The sequence below is a fragment of the Setaria viridis genome, chromosome 1, assembly GCF_005286985.2.
Source record: "Setaria viridis chromosome 1, Setaria_viridis_v4.0, whole genome shotgun sequence".
Lineage (NCBI taxonomy): Eukaryota > Viridiplantae > Streptophyta > Magnoliopsida > Poales > Poaceae > Setaria > Setaria viridis.
In genome coordinates, this window is record NC_048263.2 from 34,790,189 (window position 1) to 34,815,083 (window position 24,895).

The window sequence follows — 24,895 nt, forward strand, 5'->3', positions numbered from 1 at the left end:
CTCTCCGTGCTTAAAACAGCTGACTAACACACGATGCCATTCTTAATCTTCGTCTGCTGAACATGACGTTAACGTGGCTTCGCCGTGCTAACCTGCTCCGGTACCTATAATGTTCTAGAGAGTTCCAGCTGGAAGGCTTTGAGCCCTACTAACGGTTGCTTAGACAAGGACTCGAATTTAAGTACAGGCGCACGTCGTTTAGGATCACTGACAGATTTTTTTTAAGCTGGAAAACCATGGCAAATTTGACTGTAAAATATTAGTAGTCTCTCCTTTTAAAATGTAAGTCATTCTAAATTTGCTCTAAGTCAAATTTCTCTAATTTGAGCTAAAATTATAAAAAAAATACATAAATACCTATAACATCAAACTACTTTTATATAAAATCTGACTAAAATAATTTATAATTTGGAAAAAGGCGAGTATTTTATTTTTGGAATTGCGACGGTGACATGGCCAGTAGCCCTGTACTTCGTATATGCCATAACAATCGCTGACAATTCTTGCTGCAAAATTACCGCGAGATACTCCGACAATCCAACTACTCGTACACCATACATTACCTGACGAAGGGCAGAACAGTAATTAGCGCCGCGGGAGAAGACGGCCCCGTGAGGCCGTGACGACGGCCTGCCACCACAACCACCCCATCTACCAGAAAAGGTGCATGAAAACCCACGCTAATCCGCATTCTAATCCGCGGATTGGTGGTGCGGTTGGATTAGCGAGCCCCCGAACGCCATCCGCGCCCGCCAGTACAGGTAGTTATCGCTTATTAATATCAGCCGCACTTTTCCTTTCCTCTCCTTTCATCCTCCTCTTCCTCCTTTTGGCATCTCCCTGGCGCTCGCTCCTCCTCCGCCGCTCGCCGGAGCACCGCCGCGGGCGCTTACCTCCTTCGCGCTTTCCCCGACGCCTACGCGGTTTCCGCGGCCTACGCGGCGCCGGAGTTTTCGGGAGTCAGTTCCGTACGCTCGGGACGCGGCGGATCGGAGCAGTAGCGAGCGCGGATCGGAGCGCGCGGGGACGCCGGTAGCGCGCTCCGCAGGGGAATGTGGGTCCCCGTTTGAGGGGGTCTCGGCCCGGGAAGCTGAGGCGAGATGAGACGGTGAGTGATCTACGGGTCTGTGGTCTGTGGATTGCTATAATCGGGAATTGGTGGGCGGGTGCACCCACACTGCGGTTGGGTTTGTTCGAGATGGTGCGGTTTCGCGACAACTTCGGTTTCTAGGGAATTGGTGCAGGAAATTTTCGACAACTGTTTGATTCGTCAGAATTGGCTTGGCTTTCTGGACTCTGTTCATGTTTTGCCAGGATTTTTTGTGATTATTACTTTCGGCCCGTTTCGAGGCGTCCGAGTCTACTTAATCGGCGTCGATTTGGGAGTGCGGTTCTGTGAGGAGCTAGCCCAGCAATTCTGGCGGTTCATCGTCGGGATTCGTTTTAGTTCTTCGTTAGTTTTGTGTTTCTGCTGCAAATTACGTTTTGCCGAACTGTTTTGATACACTGGGCTGCGCTGTAGCATATTTGGGCGCTAATTTCGCGAGTTCCCGCGCACGCCTCATTCCATGTGTTCTGCAGCAGCTCAACCCGTAGTTTGGCGTGCTGTCGCGTAATTCTATTGCTACTCATGCCCCCTTTCCTTTCTGGGTGACGAATTAGCTTCGGATGGAGAAACCTCTCTCTCTATTTATTGTAGAACTGAGCCTAATACGGCTAACATTTAATTTCATGGTTAGTTTTCGGGTGTTTCTAAATTCGAACTGTTCCATAGATTTGACCAATTTCTGGAAACGATTTGACCATTCAGTTCCTATTTTCGCCAATGTTTCTGCTATACTAGTTGATAGGTTTGATATGATTGAGTTCGCGGGTTATAACTCTAGGTGCTTAATTTGATCTCATTTATTTACGTGAACTGATCTGAGAAGGAATTTTGAAGTATAGGGATGGTTTTGACTGGAATTTTCCCACTATGTTTTGTGATTGAGATGGCACAGAGCTGTTGGATTCCCTGAATCAATAGGAGAGTTTGACTTATTAGCATCCCACTACGAGTATTCCGGGTATCACCACCTGCGTTGGCTACAGTGCCTTTTATGGTGTGAACAAATTCAGTGACACCTCACCTTTTGTAGAATTCAGTCCTCACCTTTAGGCATATAGACTGGTGTGGAAAAGGAACACAAAAGTGACACATGTTCAGGAACTACTTATTTACATTTTACTATTAGACTCTCCTTTTGGGTCGTAACATTCTGTTTACATGAGCTCAGACAGACTTTTTACGCTGTGCCCAATTCACTTTAGTTTGGCATCTTTTGTACCAATATTATTTTTAGTGATATTTACTATTTAGTAATGAAATGCATATACGGTTCTCTAGCAGGATTAGTAATTGTTTTTCTTGTGTACTCAGATCAAGGAGGCCCATTCTGTTGAGCTCAGGACTGGAAAGCATGAATGGATTTAGTCATTGTGCTCAGGGTGTTTAGATCAAAGGACCAATGCCTCCAGGATAATGGCAGGGAAGGATGGAGTTACTCTAAAACCCGTGTCGTGCGGGGCAAGGTTGCGCAGGAGTTGTGATGCATCACTGAGAGATGGAGGGTCCATGAGAGACCCATTCTTGAAGCACAGAGTAAAGAAGTTTGATCTATCTAGCCTAGATTGGATTGATGATATTCCAGATTGTCCTGTATTTTCTCCATCAACGCAGGAGTTTGAGGATCCAATGGTTTATCTCAGCAAAATTGCTCCTGTGGCTGCAAAATATGGTAATAGCTGCTTCTTTGTATCCTCCTTTTACTATATTCTTCTACGTAACAAGGTCAAGGATGATAATGATGGTAGACAGAGAACTAATGGTTGACAGGTGTAGTTGCATGAAAATGAAATAAAGAAATCAGCAATAGAAGTTGCTATACTTGGGCAATGGTACCACTCTCATCCATAAACTAGTTAATTGTCTCAAGTGGCAAACTCATCAAGTCTATGGACCAGCCAAGATAGTTTTGGAGTTTAAATACCTAAGTGATGCCACTTGCAAGTTTTGGCATCTTGGATGCAATCTTCACAAAATTAAGAAAAACCAGTGGCCTTTCTGAGATGCGCCCCAAAAATTTTGCTCATGAAACAATGCACTCAGAACTGAATCATACAGCTTCTTTGGTTGCAGTAGTATATGGTCATAATCTATGATTTTTCGAGTTTTATGTGCCTGCTGGGAAAAAAAGATGAGCCGCAGCCCACATGTGGAATTGTTCACAACTTTGGTTATGGATCTTTAATAGGTTTTTGTGAATGTATATTTCTGTGACTATATGCAATTTCACAGGTATATGCAAGATCATTTCACCTGTCTCTGCTTCGGTACCTGCTGGTTCTGTACTAATGAAGGAACTAGCTGGCATTAAGTTTACAACTAGAGTTCAGCCTCTCCGTCTTGCTGAATGGTCCAAGGATGACAAGTTTGCCTTCTTCATGAGTGGAAGGTTTGTATGCCCATTGATATTGCATTACCGCATGATAATCTTTTTTTTTTCCCGCTTGTATTGCATAACATGTTTGTATAAATTATCAGAAAGTACACATTCCGGGAGTTTGAGAAAATGGCAAATAAAGAATTTGTACGAAGATACTCTAGTGCTGCTTGTCTTCCATCAAGGTATATGGAAGAGGAATTTTGGCATGAAATAGCTTTTGGCAAGATGGAGTCTGTTGAGTATGCATGTGATATTGATGGTAGTGCATTTTCTTCTTCTCCCGATGACCAACTTGGGAGAAGCAAATGGAACTTGAAGGTACTTTTTTATGTCCCAGTTTTTACATGCTGTGTTTCCTATTTTGCTGTATTGGTTGGATAAAATCTGCTGATATTCGGTTTTATGGCCCTCTGCTGAAACTTGTCTTAATGTGATGTACACATTGAATTTACCTTTAATCATGTCATAGTAGGAACTAGTCTAAAAAATTAGGAATTAGTCTGTCTTTTCTATTTTGTCAAGATTTCTTTCTTTTGATCATTTGGTGACATTATTCTACATTTGCGATGATTGATGCTATCATAAAGTATTTTATTCATGCTTTAATCCAGAGATTCTCGCGGTTGCCTAACTCCACACTCCGTCTTCTCAGAGCAGCAGTTCCAGTAAGTAGACTGCACTGATGAATTTCCATCCTGTCTTTCGTTTACTTACACTTTCTATTATTTCAGGGAATAACAGATCCAATGTTGTATATTGGAATGCTCTTTAGTATGTTTGCCTGGCATGTGGAAGACCATTACTTGTACAGGTGCATGATCCATAGTTTTTGTCATGTTTGTACTTTCTACTACCTATTCTTGCCATGATAGTATGATACTGCTCATTGACCACTTCTGTTGTTCTCATGTGAGTTATCATTTTGCCAGCATTAACTATCACCACTGTGGGGCCTCAAAAACATGGTATGGTATTCCAGGCAGTGCTGCTTCTGATTTTGAGAAAGTGGTACGTGAGCATGTATATGATCACGAAATTTTATCAGGTGAAGGTGAAAATGCAGCATTTGATGTTCTTTTGGGAAAGACTACAATCTTCCCTCCAAATATTTTGCTGCATCATCATGTTCCTGTCTATAGAGCCGTACAAAAACCTGGAGAATTTGTTGTAACATTTCCCCGAGCTTATCATTCTGGTTTCAGCCATGGTAAGATCTCTTATGCAATTACCTGCAGTCACTTACTTTTCAAAACTATTGCACATCTCGAATCTTCTATTCTATTTTATGATTTATAAACATTGAAAACCTGTTGAACAAATTTCAGGTTTCAATTGTGGTGAGGCAGTAAATTTTGCTATGGGTGAATGGTTTCCTCTGGGAGCAGTTGCTAGTCAACGTTATGCACTTCTGAAGAGGATACCAGTATTACCATATGAGGAGCTTCTTTGTAAAGAAACAGCACTTGTTGCTGATGAGTTTCCCATGTCTGATCATCAAGATATAACATTAACTGGAGATGCACATACACAGAGCTGTATGAAGGCCCCTTTTGTGCAGTTGATGCGGTTCCAACACCGTGTTCGTTGGTTGCTTGTGAAAATGGGTGCTCGCACGCACTATAAAGCAGACATTGATGCAACAGTTCTCTGTGGGATATGCAAACGTGACTGTTACGTAGCTCACATTATGTGTAACTGCAGAGCTGATGCAATTTGCCTTTGCCATGGTAATACATTTTTTATCACTTGTTGCAGATATCAACTTCTTTTGTGATCATCGTATTTACTTGTTTACCTTATTTGAAGAGGATGAAATTAGGAAGTGCCCTTGCAGCTGTGATCGTGTTATATTTGTGAGGAAAGACATCTTTGAATTGGAGGCGCTATCAAAGAAGTTTGAGGAGGAAGTTGGAATACTGGATGAAGTAGGAAGCCGAATGTCTCAAAGTGATGGCTCTAGCACACATTCTTACTTGTTCGACGGCATTGACCACAATGCTAAATACTTCCCGTATTGCAAGATCCAAATAGATGCATCCCCTGAAATTCATACCTTTTCAGAGAGAGATGTTCTTGGATATGATTTGAATAAGCCATATCCTACAGCATCAACAATAACTTTTGCGCATGGACCCCACGACTATTCTACACAAAGTGATGTATGACCCCTAACTTTGTTTATACTTGTGCTCTGTATTATTGGGGTAACTAAAAATTTTATGTTACTTTATTTATACAGGAGTGTACTAGTTCTAACCCAAGAACCTTCTCTAGCTCATATCCTGAGAATGGAACAATTAATGCTTATCCTTTATCTATCCCTGATCAAGCATTCTCATCTGACAAGTTGGCAGCACAAGATAGTGATGATTCTGACTATGAGGTATTTAGAGTTAAGAGACGGTCTGGCATAGTTCTGGAGAAAAGATGTTCAGAAGATGTAACAACAAATTTAACTGAGAATCAGGTATCAGTTTTTTTTTGGTTGAATTTTCTACTCTAACTGCTACCTTCTCCATTTAAGAGTGGATGGCAATGCAGTATGCTTGTAGCTGAAACATTTGTAACTTTGACAAATAATGATAATGATTAGAGCGGTCATATGAAGTTAGCTTTTGTACTGAGGGAGGCCAGAAGACATGGTTTGATGGAGAATTGGGGAACATTGGAATGCAAGGTTAAAACAAAAATTGGGCTGAGAGAATATTGGGTATAAAATCCATAAGACCTTGGTCCTTGTTTGCTTGATTTCCAGGATAATATGTCCCTTCCTATTTCCATAAAAAAACGGCCCCCTTTATATGATGATGGATCACTCAACTTCTAATCTAACCAAGGTCCAGACTCAATCTGACTGGGTTCGTTATCCAGACTCAATCCAGGATAAAACTAGATCTTTGATTTCTGTTGGATTTGACTTCTTTGTCCTCCTGGACGTCTTGCTATTCGCTAGCACTGGACTTGGTGCCTGCATATCTGTGCTTGCCTTACCATATGTCGCCTATGCATCGTTGCTGCACCTCCTGTGTGAGTCCAAATCCACAATTTTGCAGCCATTCCAGACAAGCAGGCTCACCTTTGAGCTGCAGGACTTTATCTAACTCAACTTATTGTTCGTCGGACACTTAAACATCTTATTTTTCTTGGATTTCAACTTCTTATTCTTCGTAGACTGTTATCCACTAGTTTTGGATTCCTGCACCTGCGGGATTGTGCTGCAGCATGCCAATATGTTGCTGGTGAACCTGCTGTGATTCGTCCACAATACCACTACAGTATATTTGCGCGTCGAGCTCACCTCGCCTCGCTTGGCAAGGTCAGCCTTGCTGGCGAAGGAGAGCTATTTTGGCTCGCCCAGCTTGACATAGAAAAAGCTTGAAAGCTCGATCCCCGAGGCAGCTAGCTAGACAACCAAATCCATTGGTGCAGTGCCTATCCTTGCTAAGTCAGGCAATACAGTACCGAGCAAGAATACCAAACGCGCCCTTAGTTAACAGGACGGTTTCATTGAGTGAATAGACAGGAGACAAATGCTCAACCCTTTTTTTTCCCCAGAACTTTCAGTATTTACCTAGAGTCACACTGCCTACTCTCTTACTAATGGCTTCCTCATTGTTCCCAATGCTAGGTTTTGAGACGGTTGAAGAAAGCCCGTTCAGATGGCAGACAAGAGAAGAGGGCAACAGAAGTATCCTGTGGTACAAGAAGTGACAGTATGCGTATTGAATCACATTGTGTTGACTCTGTTTCTGGTAATAGAGAAAGCCTCATCAATGGAACCAAATTGAAGATGATACATCAGTTAGATGTAACTATTGTGGAAGATGATGTTGGTTTCAGCCAGAAATCTAATTATTGCAGTTACCTATCTCCATCTGTAGATCTTGGGCCAAAACGCTTGAAAATTCGTGGCCCATCCTTCCCCAGTACAATTTCTGAAGTGGAAATATCTTACAGATTCCAGGAGGACAGTGATTTGGCTAGTCATCACACTCAATGAGGTATGCTGCTATTGGTGCTAACTGCTAACACCACGTAAGTTAACATCAATCGTAACTTCTGGAAGATGAAGGCTCCTTTTTCACTGGATGGTTCAGATCTGATTCTTTCTACAGGCCTCCAATAGAGGCACTGTTATGGCTGGATTCATGATTCTACTGCCAGGTGACCTACGTGGCATGGGACATGAAAAAGCTATAGGCAGACAATTTTTCTGATCCTCCTTAGCTGTACATTTTCACTTATTTCCTTTTCTTGTAGGTTTTCCACTGTGAAGAGGTTAGTCTACTTTTAACGATTTCTTTCATTCTTTTTCCACCACAGATACACCTGTACCTAGAATGCTTAAATACATCGACATACTAAATGGATATTGTACATCTTTTAACGAGTCAGTCTACATTCTACTGGTCTTTCCTCCTTTTTGTAATCTGGAATCATTGCATTTCTTATTCTTGTGTCATTGTTGGTACTGGTACATTTGTCCCCAGATGTGTTGATAACTTTGATATATAAATCGATTGACGCTGACAGGAATTCACCACCACTGACTGTCATGTTGCATATGCAACAAAGTAGATGCTTTGTGATAATGTTGATGGGCATGGAAATGCTCGAATCAATCATGTTCTATGGAAAGTGGGTATAACAGAAGGAATAAAGGAGCAATTCAGTCGCAACTCCTTGCTCTTAGATCCTAATCTGCTTAAATCTGTCACATAAGATTTACTTTCTCTTTTAAATTTATTATATAATATTTGATTACCCAATTATTTTAGTTCCATTACAAATCTGATTGGTTAGCTATGTAGGTAATTTGACTTATTGTCCCATAATTGGCTTCCAATTGTAGAATGAATTCGTCCAATCTAACTCCCGGCAAGACTTGAGGTAGTCTAGGTAGAAATCACTTGCTGTTTCTTGTCTTAATGCTTTTATGAAATTCATCAAGTTAGGCATCATACCTCATATGATTAAGCTTTGCATAGCATACTAAATTACACTATCATGGTGGGACAAGCATAATAGCCCAGTGCTCAACTTCTTACTTTCACTTACCCAATGGACCATCATTCTCGTCCACCTGTTGAGAAACTGACAACACCATGAGGGCATATAAGAGCCATTAACTGGACAGTTTGGTATGATTTTTGCACGACTATCGTGGCTTTGCGTCCGTAAAGAGGCTAGTCCTTCACGAAAAGCTGATGATGGGGTTCATATGGAAAGATTTGATATCTTTTCTCACTTTGCCTATTCACTTTTCATTCTTTTGTGCATGTTCTCAAAAATATACATGTCATCAAATCATCGCATGTCTTTAAAGACAAGTAAAAGAAAGACGGATTCTCTTTGCTGCCACTCTCCAATGTCGATGATGATTAACTGCTGAGTGCTGACTGAAGCTTTGTCAAGACCCAAGAAGACTGCACTTTGTTCCCGTCCTGTTTTCTATGCGGCTTTCATGTCAGCCTCATCCTGATATTAGAAGACTTATTTCCTAATCGGCAAGGGCGCAGCATTAAGGCGGAGATATGCTTCATATAAACTGTAAGTGCGCCTAAGATGCCCTTGGTTTTATGTCATCTCTTATTTATGAATCTTGTTCAAAGATAAATGTTCCATATCCTAATTAGGAAACGACCGCAGCTCCTATGTCTAGGCTAATTGAAGAAAATAATCTCCTGATGGAATCTAGTAATTGCATTATTGCCCGCACATCACATCAGACAGGTCTAAATCACTGCTGCATCCAACTAGTCTGATTGAAGAAGAAAAAATCGATCCTTCCCAACTTTTTCACACAGTTGCCACCATGGTCACAGTCTAAATGCCTCAAGACATTTAGGACGAAAGTACCATCCGCCACTTTTGCCATGTGCTTATTGTCCAAAATGCTAATAACTCAAGCTAGGCATTGCTCGCATGGTCTTCTGCCTGCTGCTAGGCTACATGTGGTATCGGAAAGCTGCAACTGGCTAACATACTGGTATGGTTTAATAGAGTGGGGCCTGTCGAGTCATGCCTTGGCTTCCCAGTTTCCCTTTGCATGCACCTCTGCTCGATTTAAGTTGGTGGCAGAGTTAAGCCAGATGACGCTTCATTCCAATATTTTCTGCGCCGTTGTGGGCTCGTGGGTTCGGCCTCAGCATAGGTCCATGACCATGCTATGCACGCAAGCAGTGCACGCTGATGCGTGTACCTTGTTGAGTAAATTGTTGCATGGCCTCTGCCTCTGCCTGGCCATGAATGGATATCAAAATCCTCAACCAGATGTGACCACACTCTGGAAGGAGACAAATCATTAAAGGCCACAGAGTTCAAGGCCTTCCATATCTTGACCTACCTGCTCACTGCTCAGTACGATGGACCAAAATCCTGGTATACATACGCCTTGGTAGGTCATGTACTCATGTATAGTACTGGTATAGCGTCTCATTCACATGTTAGGAGTCAGGGCTGTAGGAGTACAAAACTTGGGATTAAGGGCATGCCCCCAACCGAGTTGTGCAGGCTTGTTTGGTCTGAAAGTTCTGCACGGCCCAGGAATTGAAATCTTTAGTCTGCTACTGTAGAAACTGGGGAACCAGGAGAGTACGTACAATTCACGTGTATGACTCAGTCTGGACCTTGCAAATTCAAGTGAGACTGAATTTACTGAAACCATGTGGCAGTGCTGATCTAGTTTACAGCACAGCCCTTTGCTGTACCACGACATTTAGCTCGTCTATATTTGAAAAATAAAACAGATGCTTCTTGTCACGCCGGGGCTAACTGCATGCGGTGCTTAGTCATCCAAATCCCCCGCTAAACAAAACAGCTAGTGGCCTAAGCAGATCGGGCTTTTTAATATAGTAATGATTATACAATCATCCCCCTTGTCGGCATCGGGCATATCTTATTCCTACTTACTAGATCAAATCAGATTTGTTCTGTAGTGGCTTCTATTGTCAGTTCGTGAATTGCTTAATGCAGTAGTAATATACCCGCCTCCCGCAGCATATTTTGCTGCCCTTTGACTGATTAGTCATTTCTCCATGTCAACGTCACGGATTTAAGTATTCATCTTGTCTGTGCATGGAATCTGGTGTCCTTGATTATCAAATCCACACAACACTTGTGGATGCCCTTGGTATATGAGTGTTTGCTACAGTCAGCACGAAGATAAAAACAGAACTGCCACAGTACACTGTACCAGCTCCAGTACATTAGCAAGGTCTGGATGGTAGACTAACAATACTGTAATGTAATCCTCCCCCACTCCACCATCATGGTCAAATTGTGGGCGAGGTGCTGTTTTGACTGTCGGTAGCTGGACAGGGACACGGACGGTGGGTTCCCCCGGGGATCTGGCCGTATGATGGGCGGGGGCCAACGGGCCAACCGGTCACGGAGGGTGTGATGGGGCATCATTTACAAGCGGCGCAGGCCGCAGGCGACCCGCTCCTTGGGCGTTATGTGCGTGACTCCACTTCACATTTACAAACAGCACCAGCTGTTGGCCTCACCGCTGCTGTCTCCATCCGTGCACATGGCGTGATGCCGGGGGATTGTTCTTCTTATGTTACCGCTGCTATGGCTTTGTTAAGCAATGCGTGCATGTCTCCCTGCCGTGGACTCTGCACACGTCACGCGGAAAGGGCGGTTGGGGAATCGCTTTCGCTTTAGTTTCAGTGTCCGGAAACAGTTGGGCACGTCGGTTTGGAGGCGATGTTGCTCGCTGCAAGATCATTTCTGATCCAGAACAGCACGACTGCCATGTTCATGCTACCGAGCCCGCCTGAATCGGGTACGTGGGAATAATGGTAGTGTCCGGTTATTTGATTGCCTGTGCTGTGTAGTTTCAGGTTTTTCTCCCCAAAACAAATTTTATGGCTGTGACTACTGGCCAGTTAGCTCTTTTCTCCTTCCACTGGTTGTGGAAAAGTGAGCATTAGTCCCGGTTGGAGAGACGAATAGGTCTCGAAAATCTAACCGGGACTAATCTTTCGAAACTAAAGGTCCCCCTCTTTAGTCCCGGGTATTTCATCCGGGACTAAAGACCACCTTTAGTCCCGGTTGGTATTACCAATTTGGAACTAAAAATGTTCCAAAAAAAAGTGGGCCACCAACATCCTGCCCCCTGCAACTCCGCCTTGACCACCGTACCACCGAGCTCCAACTCCACCACAGAAACAATCAAAACAATTAACACTTCACAAATTGAAGCAAGAGACATGCTAACACACAACCAATCAATTCGCACAAGATTCTGATTCACAATACATCACAATCATAAATGAATCATTCACTAACGAATCATGCACTACCACTCACAAAGGAAACATTCACCGGCTTCTCGTATCCACAAGCTCCCCTGCTCGCCATCTTGCCCGCACGTGCGCTAGCGGCGGCAGGCGGTCAGGGGTCGGCCGAGAAGGGCTCATGCGCCCGCGTGGCCGGCAACCTACCGAGGGGTATCCCGAGGTACTAGATTGGTTGGTGGGGGATCGCCAGATCTAGAACTCGAAGGTAAAAGTGAGGACACAAGACACAGATTTATACAGGTTCGGGCCGCCAGAGTAGCGTAATACCCTACGTCCTGTTTGGGGCGTTGTATATTGCGACCTGCGCTTGGGTGTTGTTTGGTGTTGAGGATTTGTTCTTTGTTGTGTAGCCTGATTGTTGGCTATTGATGATAGTTTTTTCAATCTAGGTATCCCTGCCTTCATTATATATTCAGGTGCGGGATTACTAGTAGGCTACAAGGTAGGATTACAGGGTACGAGTCCTAGTAGGATTATAGCGGAATCCTAGTAGGAGTCCGGTTTCTTCCTTTCTTGCGGGTACTGGGGATCTATCCCTGATAAGCCCCCGAGTGCTTCATAGTTGAATGTAGTAAGTCTTCGAGTACTTTTCAGATTCTCATCGAGTAATTTTGGTGCTCTTCGAGTACTTTGTCTGGTTGAATCTTCAAAATTCCTCAAAACTGCCATGAGGCTATGGTGTGCTCAAGCACTTGATCGTCTTGATTTTGTAATCTTCATCTTTGGAATGTGATATGGAGGGCGGCGAAAGTCACACTCCATATGGAGTAGGCCCCGAACCTTAGGTTGAATCGAAAAATACGGCTGAGGGTCAATAAAATCTTGAACCTTCTTCTTTCATCTTGAAAAAAATCAACTATGGGGAGTAGCTTATTAGCCCCGGAGCTTTGAAATAATTAAATAATCAATCCAAGGGTCTAGCGAGCTTAATCTTCACGCCAGTTATCATCTGAGTAGTTTTGCGGCGTCCAACCCCTGAGCTTATGCGCCAAGTGAGCCTGGGAGCCACACCGAGTAGTTATTGGCACTTAGCCCTCGAGCTTGGAAGCTAGCTGAGCCATTGGAGATATTTTGAGTAGTAATTGACGCTTAGCCTCCGAACCTAGGAGGTAGGAAAGCCATTGGACGTACGCTGAGCGTCCTGAAGAGTCATCGCTGAAGCTTGATCAGAAAAAAGATATGCATACATTATGCAACATATTGTGCAATATTAAAACTACTGAAATTTATTCAGTGATGAATATAAATGTTGTATGTCATGCTCTTATTTCGGCCATATTTCTCCCGAGTAGTTAGCCTGTTATGTTTCCCAGTCCCTGTTTAGCCATTGCCACTGCGTGTGAGATCTTTGTCTCGTGTACGCGTACTGGCACTGTTGCTACGGAGATCTTTGTCTCACATCCTACGTTTAGGTATGACAGAAGATTCGAGGCTTTCACGGATTAAGGCGTGTTCTGCGAGGATATTAGTGACCACTAAAATAAGACATTTAAAATAAGTAGTCGGCATTGCGACAAAAAGACTGCGCAATTGCACGTAAAGTAGTCATTGAGACTTTTTTGCCTTTTGGCGAGAAGAGTGCGTGTTGCCGCGCAAAGAATTAGTGCGTCCATAGGGTGTAGCCATTGAGTCTCCAACACTCAATGCATCAAACTCGTGTCCATAGCCTCCGTAATTCGATATACCAAGCCCGTAGCGGAGCTTCCGGAACTCAGTGCACAAAACTCATGGCTATAGCCTCCATAATTCGATGTACCAAGCCCATGGCTGTCGGTTAACATGCCTCAGGAATAATTGGCAAAGTGTAGCTCTGGAGGGTAATTTCCGGCAAGAGGCGTACATAAAAAAGTACTCAGCGCGTTGCCTTGCATGCGGAAAACAAGCCATAAAAACTATATAAAATAATTAAAAAAGTAGCTTGATTCGTGGACGATTGTTGACGAAGCCGTGGCGGTAGTCGTGAAACCGTGACGGTTGTTGATGAAGCCGACTAGTCGGAGTCAATTTCGACTAGTTGTTGATCACGTGGAACCCGCCCTCGACTAGTTTGTAGTCGAGACGAGAAGTTTTAGGTAGTCATTATTGTGTTGTTGAACGTTCCGGTGAAGCCAGCGCAATCATGCATGCTGAAGTCCCACGTGCATTTTTGCAGAATGTGTAGTGAAGAGGAACAGATTTCCTGGTGGTCGTACGTGTATTGAAACTCGAAAAAGTAGCCTTGCACGAAAAGTACTCGAGCTGATAGTTTCCTCGATCCGCGCACAAGCCGTAGATGAAATATTGATTGGCCTTCATTGCTTCAGTATAGGATTCAGCGACTGGAGGCAATTAGGTTAAGATGCATCGTCGGTGACTTCGACTCGGAGACGGAAAAATAATTCTGCCGATTTTTCCTTCTCACGCGCGTGGAGCAGTAGCGGATCATCAACTTTAAGCGACGCACGGAGCCACAGAGAATGATCAGCTATAGCAGTGTGACATGCAGACGAGCCGACAACCGATTGATGTCCCTCAAGCTTCTCGTATCCGTTTCGAATTGGAACTCGACGACTTGCTTCTCATCGAGTAGATTGATTTTGAAGATGAGGTCCTTCAAGCTCGCCCGATGATTTCGACGATCACCCCTACCTAGCGCGCCAGATATCGGTGTTTTATATCTTGCAACCTACCGAGGGGTATCCCGAGGTAATAGATTGGTTGGTGGGAAATCGCCGAACCTGGAACTCGAAGCTAAAAGCGAGGACACAAGATACAGATTTATATAGGTTCCGGGCTGCTAGAGTAGTGTAATACCCTACGTCCTGTTTGAGGTGTTGTTTGGTGTTGAGGATTTGATCCTCTGTTGTGTAGCCTGATTGTTGGCTATTGATGATGGTTCTTCCAATCTAGGTACCCCTGTCCTCCTTTATATACTCAAGGGGCGGGATTACTAGTCGGTTACAAGGTAGGAGTTCTAGTAGGATCACAGGATTACAGTGGAATCCTAGAAGGAGTCCAGCTTCTTCCTTAAGAACTATTCCTGACATGCGCGCTGGCAGCCCAAGGAGGCTGTGTGGCCGGCGGCCAGGGGGTCGGCTGGGGAGACCCGCGCGCTGGCAGCAGCTAGTGGAGGGAGGAGAGAGTAGGAGATGGAGGAGAGGAAGCGGTGGAGGGAGAGGGAGGCTAGTTGTGGGGAAAGGATAAGGTAGTGGGGAGAGAGATGAGGCCAGTGGGTGATAAAGGCTGCCTGACTGGTGTGGAGGGAGAGAGTCCATCGGTGGAATAAAAAAAGAGGGATATAGTCCCGGTTGTTGGTTTTAACCGGGATTAAAGATCGCCATTTAGTCCCAGTTGAAACGACCAACTCGGACTAAATCTTTAGTCCCGGTTGAAAACACCAATCAGGACTAAATGCCCCCACCATATTTCCTCGCTATTCCTAACCATTACAACCGGGACTAAAAGGGGCTCTTTAGTCCCGATTGATATTACTAACTGGACTAAAGAGCCCCGCGGAGCTAGTTTTTGGACTCGTGACTAAAGCTCTTCTAGTTTCGGGTTAAAAACGGCTGAGAGACTTTTGCAGGTAGATGGAAGGTGACCCTCTCCAAATCTGTCGCCATATCCGCCTATCCCTACAGTTAGCTCGTGTTGCCGCACAGTGTGTCTTTCTGCGCCATCACATTCGTGCTTTCTTTGCTCGGGCGCTATAGCCCTGATCCCTACCCGCGCGTGGTACCCCCGCTCTCTCGCTCGTTTAGTGTTATCCCAAATGCACCCGTCACGTTACTGTGCGCGACACGTCGCGTCACGTCACGTATGTCCTGGAGGAATGTTCAATTCTCCCACCTGGTACACGCACTTTGGGAGATCTCCCTCCCTGGCTCTCCTTTTAAGTCCTGCAGGGAAATTGATTGAAGCCGGCCGGGAGGTAAATCGTCGCAGCAGGGATCGCAATACGGCAGATTCTGATCAGCTTACCCGCTCGGCCAGATTAATTTTACCAGCCTCGCGTGCGGATGCCTCATGCATGTGAGCGTGGTGTATGTACTTAGCGGCCATGCAGGAACACGATTTGACCGACAGTAAGGTGCTTCTTTCCCGCGCCGCAGCCGCGTATTTAATCGGTCTCTGCGATCGATCGATGTCAATCGCGGCCGAGAACGCGCACATGTCCATTCCTGACACGCGCATTTGCTGCGGCCGCATCCGCCATGTGGCCACGAAGATTCCATACACGCGCCAAGGCTCCCTGAATGTTAAATAATGCGTACAGTAATCGGATTAGGAGTGCCTATTGTTGCTACATACGTTGGTGTGAGTCCCAATTATGTAAACTAGAGAATTGTTTGCGTGCCTGCTGTTTTTTGAATTGGTCTGGCATTATGATGAACGGGAGAATAGGTGCATGTCGTTGCCAAGTACTCCCTACTACACCTACTGCTGAAATGGATGTGGGAAACCGCAGAAACGACCAACAAAGCCAGTCTATCAAACGGTCGATCGAGAACAAGGATAATGAAGTGCGCAGGATAATACGGGGTATGGAAAAGAATAAACATGTCAAATGCATTTATTGGAGGACCACGCAGGTCAAAGAAAGAGACAGAAGCTGTTTAAATTACTACTAGTAGCCTTTAAAACACAATGCTTGCTACAGTAGACCGTTAGTAGGTACTCCTTCCATCCAATATAAATATAGCAAGTTTAGGATATGTTTGTAAGATGACATTTTAGCCCACAATTCCTGCAGAACATGCCATGTCAAACAAGGATAATTTCATATTACAAAAGAACCGATATGATAATCTAGCAAAGTTTATCTTGAGCAGTCAATCTACATAATTCTTTATGTAATGATGTTTATTTTTCTAAAAAAAGTTTGACAGGCAAGATTCCTAAAATAACATATATTTTGGATGGGAGGGGACACAGCACAAACACCAGCTAAATTTATGTATAGCAAAACATAAAATGTGTGCGGATATTTGAGGAATTTATATAAAAAATAGGTAGGAACCTCCCTGGCCTGACTTATTTTTTTAGGAATTTAGTTCAACATTTCCCATCAATGCAAGGATAATAAAAAGCTATGAGAACGGGAGGTGAGGTTTCAATGCAACCTATCTAGCTAGCAAAGCTGCTATCGTTTGGTTCTTTGTGCTGATGGTGCACTAGCATGTTTGGCTTGTTGAAAATAATACAGAAGTCCACTTAGATATATAATATAACCTTCGACCTGTCTGGATACACATAAGGCTAATTGTTAGCTGCTAAAAATTAGCTTAGTTGATCCAAACAGTAGGACTAACATGTGGGATAATTGTTAGACGAGCCCTCGAGTAATTCCAAATGAAAGGACTAACGCACAGAGATTATGATAGCAATAAAATCTTCCTCCTCTTGCAGGCATATATAGGTGACAACCATTCGATTGAAGATGATATAGGGAAGAAGCAAAGATGCAGGAAAAGAGGAGGGTTATATACTCCATCAATTAGTAGATCATTTGCATAACCAAGGAAAAAAAGGTGAAAAAGTGTATGTGGGTGTGCAGTGCACGCGCAAGTGTGTGTCCAACTTGTACTTTAAAAAGCTTATACTACCTATATTATTCGAAATCCGAAGATAATTGTGGATCACTATGATCTAGGAGTAATCAGCTGGTTAGCTTCTTTCTGTATTGACCACTGAATTATTAGCACCCAATAATGCCCACAAGAATAAGTACACTCACCTAGACGGCACCTAAATTGTATGGATGTCCATTAACATAGGGAACAAGCACATAGCCTGGAAAGGGAATGTTACCTCACCTCTTACATTCCCTTCCCTCCCACAGCATATATACATCCATCCCTGTCGAAAGTGTCATTCTCCCACAGCAATCTGCCCCGAAACACCCCCAAAAGCGCGTGTGTGGAGGGAAAAGAGGAGAGGCCGGGTAGAGCAAAAAAGAAAGCGGAAAGGAAAGCAAAAGGAGATGCATGGTGTGGGAGAAAAGACCAATCTATATCTTCCTTCCTAGGCCACCTCCACGCAACAAGCCTCGCCCCCTCCTTTTCACACGACACACTGCACATACAAATACAAACACACACTCCTGTCCTTTCCAGTCCAAGTTTCTTCCAACCCTCCCACCCCTCTCTCTAGCCTCTCCGCCTCAACCCCTCTCCCTCTCCTCCCCCTTCTCAACTCCTGCTCTCTCGCACTACACGCACTAGTCGTCTCTTCCCTCCCAAGCGAGAATTCCCGGCCTCCGCCTCAATTTCCATACTTCCCCAACCAAATAAAGAACATACTACACGCAGCCATACTCTCCTCCGATCCATCTACGACGAGATACACCTCCGGTTTCTCGTCACGCACTTCGAGAGAGCAAGAACATGGAGTTGTTCCCAGCGCACCCGGACCTGCAGCTGCAGATCAGCCCTCCCCCAGCCACCAAGCCAATGGAGCTAGGGTTTTGGAAGAGAGCTCTAGACACCACCTCGCCTGCGACCACAACTGCGGCGGCGGCGGCCGTCGCAGCTACCACGGCCCCGTCCCTCTCCTTCGCCTCCTCGGCGCCGACGACAGCCGTGGGATTCCACGCGGCGGCCGGCGGGCACCATCATCATCAGGCGCCGGGCTCCCACTTCGGCCTCCCGTTCTTGCACCACACGCAGCCCATCCTCCCCGAGGGCGGCGGCGGCGGCGGCGGCCTCCGGGACCTGGCGTCGATGAGGCCCATCCGGGGCATCCCCGTGTACAACACCTCGCAGCCGCTCCCCTTCCTCCAGAGCCACCCGCACCACCACCACCACCACCAGCATTGCTACGACGCGATCGCCGGCATGGGCCACTCCGGCGGCGGGCCGAGGTCCCCCAAGGCCGCCGCGCTCCGGCTCGCGGGGGCACCGGCGAAGCGGGGGGCGCGCGCGCCGAGGATGCGGTGGACGACGTCGCTGCACGCGCGGTTCGTCCACGCCGTCGAGCTGCTCGGGGGACACGAGAGTACGCGCCCCCTTTGCCTTGGCCTACGTCGCCAGCTAGATTGGGTGAATGAATGATTGGGTACTGATGCTTTTGCTGCTGGCTGTGCAGGAGCTACACCCAAGTCAGTTCTTGAGCTAATGGACGTGAAGGATCTGACCTTGGCCCATGTCAAGTCGCACTTGCAGGTGAGGGAAATCAACAACTAGTAAATTAGTACTGCTGATTACTGTCCCTTAATTTGTTAGATACAGTTTCAAAACGGAACGAACGAGCTTGTATTAGGCTGTTAGCTAGCTTCATCTCCCCTAGCTATCAACATGCTTTGCATTCCTCCTTGCATACTCCTACAATCTATGAATGTTCAACCTCTCCCCAAGTCCCCAATACAACGTACAGATCTTGTAATGTTTTTCCTAAATGAAGAGTAGAAAACTACATGGTACATAGTACTAGGCAAGATAACCACAAGCTATACTCGTTTCTTCCATGATAAAGTTGACCCCTTTTTTTTACAGTTTCACTTGTACTGGTAGCTATAGTACTGGCCGGTAGCTCATGCATGGGATAAGATCATAAGAGTAGCCATTTTTCACATCACTTGCCGCGCAGTAAATTCCTCTAGCGTATCACCAGCACCCCACCCCCACCCCATCTCTTCCTCCACGATAGAGAAAGCGAGCGAGATGGCTTGTGGGAGACGAGGTACGGTGCTCGCCACCACTGTAGCTGTAGCTTTTCCCAACACGCCGGCCGCGCAGCTTTTCAACGATAAAACCCCGGTAGAGAGATCACCGGCAGCTCAGGCCGGAGGGCACAAAAGCACGCAATGCGGCGACATGCCATTAAAAGCCCCACCGGACGGCGCATGGCGTGGCGCGGCGCGGTGGCGTCGTCGCAGCCGCGGCGGCCCGGCGGGCTGCGCGGGTGGTTTCGCCCGCGACCGATCCGTCCGCCATGCGTACGCGCACGCAGGGCCGCCGCAGCAGCAGCATTGATATGCATACTGCCCAAGAAGAGGTGGCAAGTACAAGCCAGCATCATTCCGCAATAATTAATCTTGCCCTTGGAGCTGCCGCTGGCGCGCTCGGCTGGTGCTGGCGCGCTGCACAGTAGCTGATCGAGCCATCAATGCCCCGCTTGGGCAGCCTTATTTATTCATTGGCCCTCCTTGTAGACCAGTACCCCACTTTGACTTCAATGTGCTTCCTCGATATTCCTATAGCTCGATCTTGCTAGAGTTTTTCTTCTTTTCTTTTCTTTTCTGCGGTTTGGTCATCACTCATCCGCATGTATGTCATCATCACCACCACAATATAATACATGGTTGTTTCTTGGTTGCAGATGTACCGGACCATCAAGACTACTGACCACAAGCCAGCTTCTGCTTCATCCTATGGTATGTTTACTAGGATGATCATACTGCATACCCTAGCTACGTGCCAGTGTGCAGTAGCAGCTGGGTCGGAAAAATTGATATTCAATTATCTGACTACTCCGTAGATAAATTCCAACCAGTTAAGAATTTATATGAGTATAAAGCCTGTAACATACTGGTAGAATATTTTGCAGGACAAGCAGGTGCCAAGACGATTATAGACATCCCAGACGACAACTTGTTTGACGTCACCAACACTACCAGCGGGTCTGAGTCGTCCGCTCAGCAATCTAATCCTGATGGCAACGATCATGGCTCCAGCATGTGTGCTCTCTGGAGCAACTCCTCGATAAGGTACAGAGATGTATATGACGCCATTCCTTTTTCTAAATCTATATGCGGATATTGAGTCATTTCATTTTGCTAGCCTGGTGTAATCTGTATGGTTAGTAGACCGTATTACCACATTATTACTACTTCTATCTAAATCCAAAGTACTTGCTTTCTAAGATATTCAGGGGTTTTTACCAGCAGATCTAGCTAGAGATATCGATCAATTACATGTGCTAGAGGCTAGACTCGCTCACAAGACTTAGTTGCTACCATTTCATGGGTTTAGGTAGTAACAAAGGGAAAGTTAGCTTACATTATTCATGTGAAACTATGTCTACTCGATTGTATAGGTCCAGGAGGTCTTACACACATGGTCATATGACGGCATAGTGTTAAAAGCACAAACAAAAGTACATACTCCTCAAAATACACATGTACTGCCAATTAACAAGTTTAGGCTACTTCCCGTGCATGCATGTTTCTCATCTCTCTACATGCAGTATGTATATGTTCTTCAAGAATCAGCTGTTACGTCACACGCACAATAGAGTACGTACTAGTCATTATTATTAGTATAACAATGTTCTAAAAAACAGTCAGCTAATGCACAGTTCCCGACATCTTTTCAGATTCAAACTAGTGGTCATCTTCTTTAGGTTCAAACTAGTCATCTTCTAGCCACTTTAGGCAAAACAATGGAGTATTCCTTTGTCTCATTTTCCTTGTTTACTATAACGACCACCTCCAAGTGCTCACAAAAAGCACCAGGGCTCGTACCTTTGTTCCATCTGCTCCCCATCATGGTGCAATGATCTCTCGAATATATTAAGCCCATGATTTAATAATATATGTGCTAGATAGCTATTGCAAAGTGCACACATTTTTCCACACCACCACAAAGAAACATTGCTAGATCGAATCTTGAGAAATTACATGAGAAACAACACGATGTACACACCTTTTTAGTGATCCTTTTTTTGTTACAATTATGTATGAGTACGGTTGCGATCACATTGTGTACTACGGTAATGAATAGTAGAGTACCAGTGGCCAGTCATGCCTCTATCCATATCTCATACATGAATGAACCTTCGTAACACCTAGGACATATTGGTATGTGAAGGCATTGATCGGTGTGCCATATCACATGGGAGGAGAGTAGCATAAGCTAGAATAGTATGTATACGCACAACCTTTTACCTCCAATTAGTCCCTGATCTGATAAAGTTAGCTTGTCATTTACAGCATCTTAACAGTGAAAGTAGGTGTTGCATGCATGCTTTGTTCCCTCTGCCTTCTTTTTCTCTCAATGGACTCCCACTACGGATGAAAAGATATGGAGGCATTTGATTCTCTCGATCAGTCCATGATAATCTTTTTCGATGATTGAATTCCTCTACTTTCTTCTTTGCTCCAGCAGCAGGGGGGCCTGGTTCCATGACAAATCAATAGATGCCACTCCTGGCGACATCAAATCCTTCGAGGTACGCAGCCCCCTTTCTTCTTCTTTTTTTTTTGCGAAACCGAGAGTCCATCATTATCTCCAATACCTCTCTGAAGGGCATCATGCCGTGCTAGTTAGTGCAACAGCGATCATTCGTTCCATGCGCCTTTGGACAGTGCTCCTTGTTGAGCTTTGATCAATGCATATTGTCGGTAGCAATTTGGACTCATCAGTTAGTGCAGTTATCACATCATTTCTGGTCTTTAACCTCACACTTTTTTTCTCCCTTTCCACTCGACGTTTTTTCAGGACGTGCAATCACGAAGCCTTGACGATGTCTCCAACCTGAACTCGTCGCCGTTCCAAGTAGCCGGGATGTTTGGCAGGACCAAGAAACCGAACCTGGACTTCACCCTAGGACGGATATGATCCGATCCGCCATCGGCATGTCACCAAGGACCGGAAGAGGAGACCAAAGACGGCTAGCTATCAGCATATACAGACCAATTTGCTTCTAGGCGGCCATATTTATGAGATCTGGCTGATGGTGCACATACACGGATGCATGTGTTCCCCGTATGGCCGTTGCTAGCAGAGGGAGGGGAAGAACCATAGCTTGAAGAAAGGATAAAGAGAGGCTAGGAGTAAAGAATAAGAGATAAGACAACCGTCGATCCAGGAACAAAGCTAGCTATCGCAAAAGGAGATGCATGGGGAGACATTGCATGGTGCGTGCGTGTGTGCAGTGTGCTTGCTGTTGTGTGCGTGGTGGTGGTAAGAGAGATAGCTCGAGATAGGCTTTATCAAAGGCAGCAGGCAAGGGCAAGGGGTAGCTTGCTTGCTTGCCTGCCTGCCTGCTGCTCGTCAAAGGGCATACGCATATTCTCATTGCTTGCTTCTGGAGTCTGGACTGGTGGTGTACACATGCACTGCAAAGCATGCATGAAGAGCTACAGATGCATGAGTAGTGGTAGTACTGCCTAGGTGGGAGCCGGTTGGCCGGCGGCTAAGGTTAACAAAAGTTTGCTCCTTCGTATCTTTTGTTATACTATATGCTCGTGCCACACACAAAAGTGCAAAGAGAGGTAGCGCATATATGTTGTTGTATGTGCTTGCATGCGTGCGTGTGTGTGTGTGTGTAATGGTGTGTAATGGTGTATGGACCATGGAGTATTCTTGCTCTCTGCTAGCTTTCAATGGAGGATAGAATAGATTCTTGCTTGCCCTGGGTTGGGTCTACCATGCGTACAACCTGGTCGGATCTTTATTAGTGACGATCCATGACGGAAAAAGAAGCTATGATCAATGCTAGTAGCTGAGTACAAGGTTCTCTTTCAAGTTTATTTGGTGCCAATTTGATTTCATCAGGGGGGAGAAAAACCAAGAACCTCAGCAGTAACTATACGCAACTTTATTTGCTACTAGAACAACGGATGCATCTGCACATGTTTTTGCTTATGAAAAAACTCAAATCCTTCCCTGAACGTCAGAAATAGGGACTTCTTCCCTCTACAAAACCGTGCATACGTAATGTGTACATACACCAAGAAACTTAAACCTTCCACAAGAAATGATTTAGGGTGTGTTTGGTTGCATGCATAGATGATCCTGGATGGCGTGGTTTAACCAATTTGCTTGTACCATATGGTTCACTCTAATTAGTAGAATAATGTATCAAGTGGGATAGCCTCTAATTAGTAGAATAATGTATCAAGTGGGATGGCCTCATCTTGGATGAGTTGGTCCAATTCACCCAACCAAATAAAAAGACTATTATTATTTTGAATCATTTCATACATAAATCAAATGATACAACCAACCAAACACACCCTTACTGTGTAACACGAGTCGAATACTGGTAGTAAAAAATTTACAGGTGAATAAGTGCATGCACATGCATGTACGCGGGAGCAAACTGCAAGAGCAGCAGGCGTGTCAAATTGGCCATTTGGGGAACACCCCTATGCATGGAATGGATGCGCGCATGCACTTGTCATCGTCAATCAATAAAGAAGAAGAGGGGAGAGGATGATCGGAAAAAGGCGAGCGTGGAGGGAAGGAAGAATTGAAGTCAAATCTTTTTCAAGGGCCGGAGGCCGGAGGGGAGGACGACGACGAGGGAGGCGGGGACGTCGACGCACGCTGCGTGCGTGGTGGCATGCAGCTGATGGACGACGACGCATGGGATGGATGGATGGATGGACGCGGCGGGCCTGATGCATCGATCGACCGGCTGAAGTGACCTCTCTTGGAAAGCCTTGATCCAACCACCTCCGTTTACCCTCTTCACTAGCCACCTACCTCTAGCTGCCTACTTTTGTTTCCTAGCTTCGTTCCCCGGCCCGGGCCTCCATGCATGGCTGGCTCCATGGATCGATGCCCGAGCCCAGCAGCTCCCCCCAGTTTTTTACCATTTCGAAACTACCACTGCAGTACTGCTGTTACCCAGCTGCCTGATCAACCTGACCCTCTTGCATGCATTTGCTGCATCCTTATCTTCATCTCTTCTCCTCGGCCATCTAAGCTAGCTACAATTTTCAGTAGGACGAATTCCCAGTGTAAACATTTGCTTGCAAAGAAAAGACTCAGAAGCCGACCGAGCATGCTTACTTGTTGCATGTCGCCGTGTATAGTACTACTACTAGAATTGCATGAAGTAGGTCAAGGTAGCCATGGCCGGCAGTCCGTGCTGCAAGCCAAGCAGCACAAGCAAACGCAGCATGCAACGCATAGCTCGCTGCAGAGAGACTCTGATGAGAACGAGAGAGCTTGCGTGGTTGACCGCGCGGCAAGCCGGCGACCGCCATGCACGCACCGAAACAAACAGGGAGAAGAATCCAGCGGCGCGTGATTTCCGCGGGATCCATGCTGTGCGCGCCTGCGCCCCCTCCCCCACCCACCCGTGCATGCAGCCGTGCATGCGAGCGCGCGCGATCGAGCAAGGCGCCCAGGGGCCCCGCGGCGCTTGGTAGCGTAGCCCTGGCTGGCTAGCGTA

At 45.5% G+C, this 24,895-nt stretch overlaps 2 protein-coding genes across 6 annotated transcripts; both read left to right on the plus strand.

Annotated features, from left to right (window-relative positions):
• The first annotated feature begins 640 nt into the window (after positions 1-640).
• On the plus strand, positions 641-7,879 carry LOC117834010 (lysine-specific demethylase JMJ706). 2 transcript variants are annotated; one of them, XM_034713621.2, is made up of 11 exons: positions 641-761; positions 2,420-2,777; positions 3,338-3,494; positions 3,584-3,803; positions 4,097-4,150; positions 4,217-4,296; positions 4,415-4,692; positions 4,811-5,212; positions 5,292-5,644; positions 5,725-5,952; positions 7,114-7,879. In XM_034713621.2, exons 2-11 carry the CDS (start codon positions 2,522-2,524, stop codon positions 7,483-7,485), a joined length of 2,400 nt encoding a protein of 799 aa, XP_034569512.1. In that variant the 5' UTR covers positions 641-761; positions 2,420-2,521; the 3' UTR covers positions 7,486-7,879. The 2 variants fall into 2 exon arrangements, with proteins under 2 accessions (XP_034569512.1, XP_034569510.1); XM_034713619.2 differs by lacking the exon at positions 641-761 and adding an exon at positions 800-1,108.
• Positions 7,880-8,029: 150 nt separating this feature from the next.
• On the plus strand, positions 8,030-23,121 carry LOC117834019 (probable transcription factor KAN3). Of its 4 annotated transcripts, none has more exons than XM_034713630.2 (7): positions 8,030-9,035; positions 17,180-18,766; positions 18,857-18,933; positions 20,090-20,144; positions 20,306-20,477; positions 21,874-21,940; positions 22,210-23,121. In XM_034713630.2, exons 2-7 carry the CDS (start codon positions 18,157-18,159, stop codon positions 22,327-22,329), a joined length of 1,101 nt encoding a protein of 366 aa, XP_034569521.1. In that variant the 5' UTR covers positions 8,030-9,035; positions 17,180-18,156; the 3' UTR covers positions 22,330-23,121. The 4 variants fall into 4 exon arrangements, with proteins under 4 accessions (XP_034569521.1, XP_034569528.1, XP_034569544.1 ...); XM_034713637.2 differs by having other exon boundaries at positions 21,877-21,940; XM_034713653.2 differs by lacking the exon at positions 8,030-9,035 and having other exon boundaries at positions 17,518-18,766; positions 20,318-20,477; positions 21,877-21,940.
• Positions 23,122-24,895: the final 1,774 nt, after the last annotated feature.